We start from the raw sequence: 2852 nt of genomic DNA on the forward strand, positions 1-2852 counted from the left end.
AAAATTACTTACATGCGCTCAAACGTATGGTTAATTGGTTTGGTTGCCAAACACACCCAAATAAAAGCACTGCCAGTTCAACCAAGATTTAGTGTGGTGTATGGATCCATGTAAGGTGGTTAAGAGTATCTTTAATATATCGTACTTTATAAATAAATATAAATAATATATGAACCATGCAATATGATATGAACTACTGAAAAAGGGAACAAGAGAATATGCCAGTCAAATACAAGCTAGAAGCAGCATAAGATATACTATACAAGAGCAACCAAGACAAGTTCCATATGCATAATGAGATGGATAGATTGATAAGAAACAGGCTAACAGACTCTCCTAACACACAAGCAAACATGCAATACAATATACAAAAAGCACCTATATACACACATCAGACCAACTAACTCGGTTACTACTAGCACGTCATATAACTAGTAGCTAGTCGTACTTAATACTACTGAGTCCGTCGTGGAACTTGATCTCTGCTATTATATTAGCTAGGACCTTCATCACCAAGCAAGATCTATCGTGAGGCCCATGCCCATGATGATGACCTAGCTATATCTGGCTAGCTAGTCAACTACTCACACAAGACGTCCTTGAGCAGCTTGTACCTGCGGCCGGTCGCCCTGGTCGTCGCTCGCCGCCCAGGCCCAGCAGCCTCGGCCTGGTGGTCGCCGCCGCCGGCGCCCTTGCCGCCGGCGCCCCTGCCGCTGCCGCTACCGCTGCCGCCGGAGCTCGTGGTGGTCGACGACGACTCCTGGCTCCCGGCCGTGGCGTGCTGCTGCTTCGTCCCGCCGGCCGGAGACGAGACCGACCACCTCGCCTTCCCGCCGGCCACGACGTCGCTGAGGCACCAGTCGCACATGCCGGAGCCGGCCGAGGCGGGTGCGCTGTCGCCGTAGTAGTTGGTGCAGTACCTGCATGCATGTCGCGCCATGGCACCACCGCCGCACCAGTGGTGTGCATGCATGTGTATAAGGACAAGAACAACAGTACTGCTAGTACACTAGTAGTACTCATACATGAAGCTAGAGGATCGATGGAGCTAGCTGGGCAAAGAAGATCAGGCTCATCACGTACGAGTGCTGGAAGCGGTGGCGGCAGCGCGCGCACCGGAAGAGCTTCTCGGGGAAGCCGACGTCGCCGCACATGGAGCAGACGGTGGCGGCGGCGGTGCCGGCCATGGTGGGACACAGACGTGGCCTGGAGGAAGCGAGGGAGAGACACACGGTCGTGGGTCAGAGCGAGAGAGAGAGAGAGAGAGAGAGAGGAGAGGGGACTCACGGGGAGTGGTGGTGAGGATGGCTGAATCTGAAAGGGAATTGAAGGGTGTGGTAGTAGTGTGATATGGTGGTGGAAAGGCAGGAGGGGGGCCGCGGGGGGTGCAGTGTTTGTGTTAAATATGGAAGAGCGAGCGCCGAGCGAGGGATAGGGACGCGTACGTGCATTGCATGTAAAGAAACGAAAAAAAGGATGAGGTCCCTAGACGAGGCAGTGGCAGCAGGCAGGGAAGCACAGAGACACGGCGGCAACCTTATAACTCGTCGACCGGCGACGGCGAGTGGAAAGGCTACGAGTCGTCGATCGATCTCACTCTCACCGACGTCACAGCGGTCCGGCCGGCGTCGGTCTCCGCTCTGTGTTCTGCTCATTATTCAGTCCTGCAAGTCGGTGTGGTGCTTGCAGGTTGCAGCTGCAGAGAGCCAGAAACAGTATCACTCGAGGAGGAGCGCAGCGCGAGTCGCGATGTGTGCCTGTGTGGCGGTAGTACTAGCTCTAGCTAGCTCATGCTCATCCATTCACGCGATGCGTCCTGTCCGGGAAAAGCTTTCGATCGATTTTGAGAGACAAAGACTATACGTACTGAACGGCGAGAAACATGTACAGCCGATGGTTGCACACGAAACGTGTAGTCAATTGGACTGCTAATAGCCCAATGCAAGCAAGTCTGATCTGGATCATCACTGCTATTAGATGGGAACATGGGACTAGTATATACATCTACTACCTGCAAATTGAAGTGACGACGCTTTTAACGCACAAGTTATCGCGCTAGCTAGACTAACAAAGATTACCCATTGCAGGGTCCTGATGAGGCGGATCGATGCCCCTTTTTTTTTTTTGCGAATGATCCATGCATTGCATGCTGTGCGCGCGGTGCCGTCAGGTGTAGTGCCTGCAGAGTCGAGAGAGCAAAGCTGGCGGCTGGGCCGCCGGCTGCCTCCGATCCGATCCGGCCGCGCCCTTTCGGTGCAACAAAATCCTGTACAGAAATGGGTGGCCGTGTCGTGCGGCCGGCGCGTGCATGGGATTGGGATTGGGATTTGGGGGCCATGGGCCGCGGTATTTCAGAAGGAACCAGCTGCTAGCAGACGCCTCCCACCTGTGGTATATTGTACCCCGATCATCCTGCGTGTCGCTTGCGCCCGGTCACACACGGGACAACGACGTACGAGTAGCTGCACATGAATGATCATGCATTATTATTGATCCTGATGTTACACAAGTGGAGGAGCTACTACCCTACTAGCAGAGCAGAAGGCGTGTACGTGGTCGGCCACAAGGCCCGTAACCAGGTAGGACAGACGATATAATGCACTGCGACGACTCCGTGCGACTGTGCGAACCATTGAGGCGGGAGCTGCAGCTGGAGAGAACAGGTTCTCCCTCCGTTTTTTTTTTAAAAAAAATCTACCATTTCAAATGACTCAATGTTTGATCAAACTTATAAAAAGAGCTTTGTTGTGGTACTCTCAAGTAACTGTGAACCGTTCATCTAATTAGATCAGATGGTTAGAATCATCTATTACTTCGTACGAGGTAGTATGTGAAGTAAGAAAAGTTTTAGA

The 2852-nt window shown here is 52.6% G+C and overlaps 1 protein-coding gene across 1 annotated transcript; it reads right to left on the bottom strand.

The window, feature by feature from the left end:
- On the bottom strand, positions 289 to 1350 carry LOC110436652 (transcription factor Sp8-like). Its single transcript, XM_021464087.1, has 2 exons — positions 1084 to 1350; positions 289 to 920 (listed from the first exon to the last, which is right to left on the bottom strand). The coding sequence occupies exons 1-2, from the start codon at positions 1185 to 1187 to the stop codon at positions 581 to 583; spliced, it is 444 nt and encodes a 147-aa protein (XP_021319762.1). The 5' UTR covers positions 1188 to 1350; the 3' UTR covers positions 289 to 580.

The sequence above is a fragment of the Sorghum bicolor genome, chromosome 6, assembly GCF_000003195.3.
Source record: "Sorghum bicolor cultivar BTx623 chromosome 6, Sorghum_bicolor_NCBIv3, whole genome shotgun sequence".
Classification (NCBI taxonomy): domain Eukaryota; kingdom Viridiplantae; phylum Streptophyta; class Magnoliopsida; order Poales; family Poaceae; genus Sorghum; species Sorghum bicolor.

What these genes read in the sequence shown, in the direction of transcription:
- LOC110436652 (XM_021464087.1), bottom strand. Translation starts at nt 1,187, where the DNA reads ATGGCCGGCACCGCCGCCGCCACCGTCTGCTCCATGTGCGGCGACGTC. An exon ending in CGCCACCGCTTCCAGCACTC is followed by an intron (nt 921 to 1,083) that starts GTACGTGATGAG and finishes ACATGCATGCAG; the next exon opens with GTACTGCACCAACTACTACG.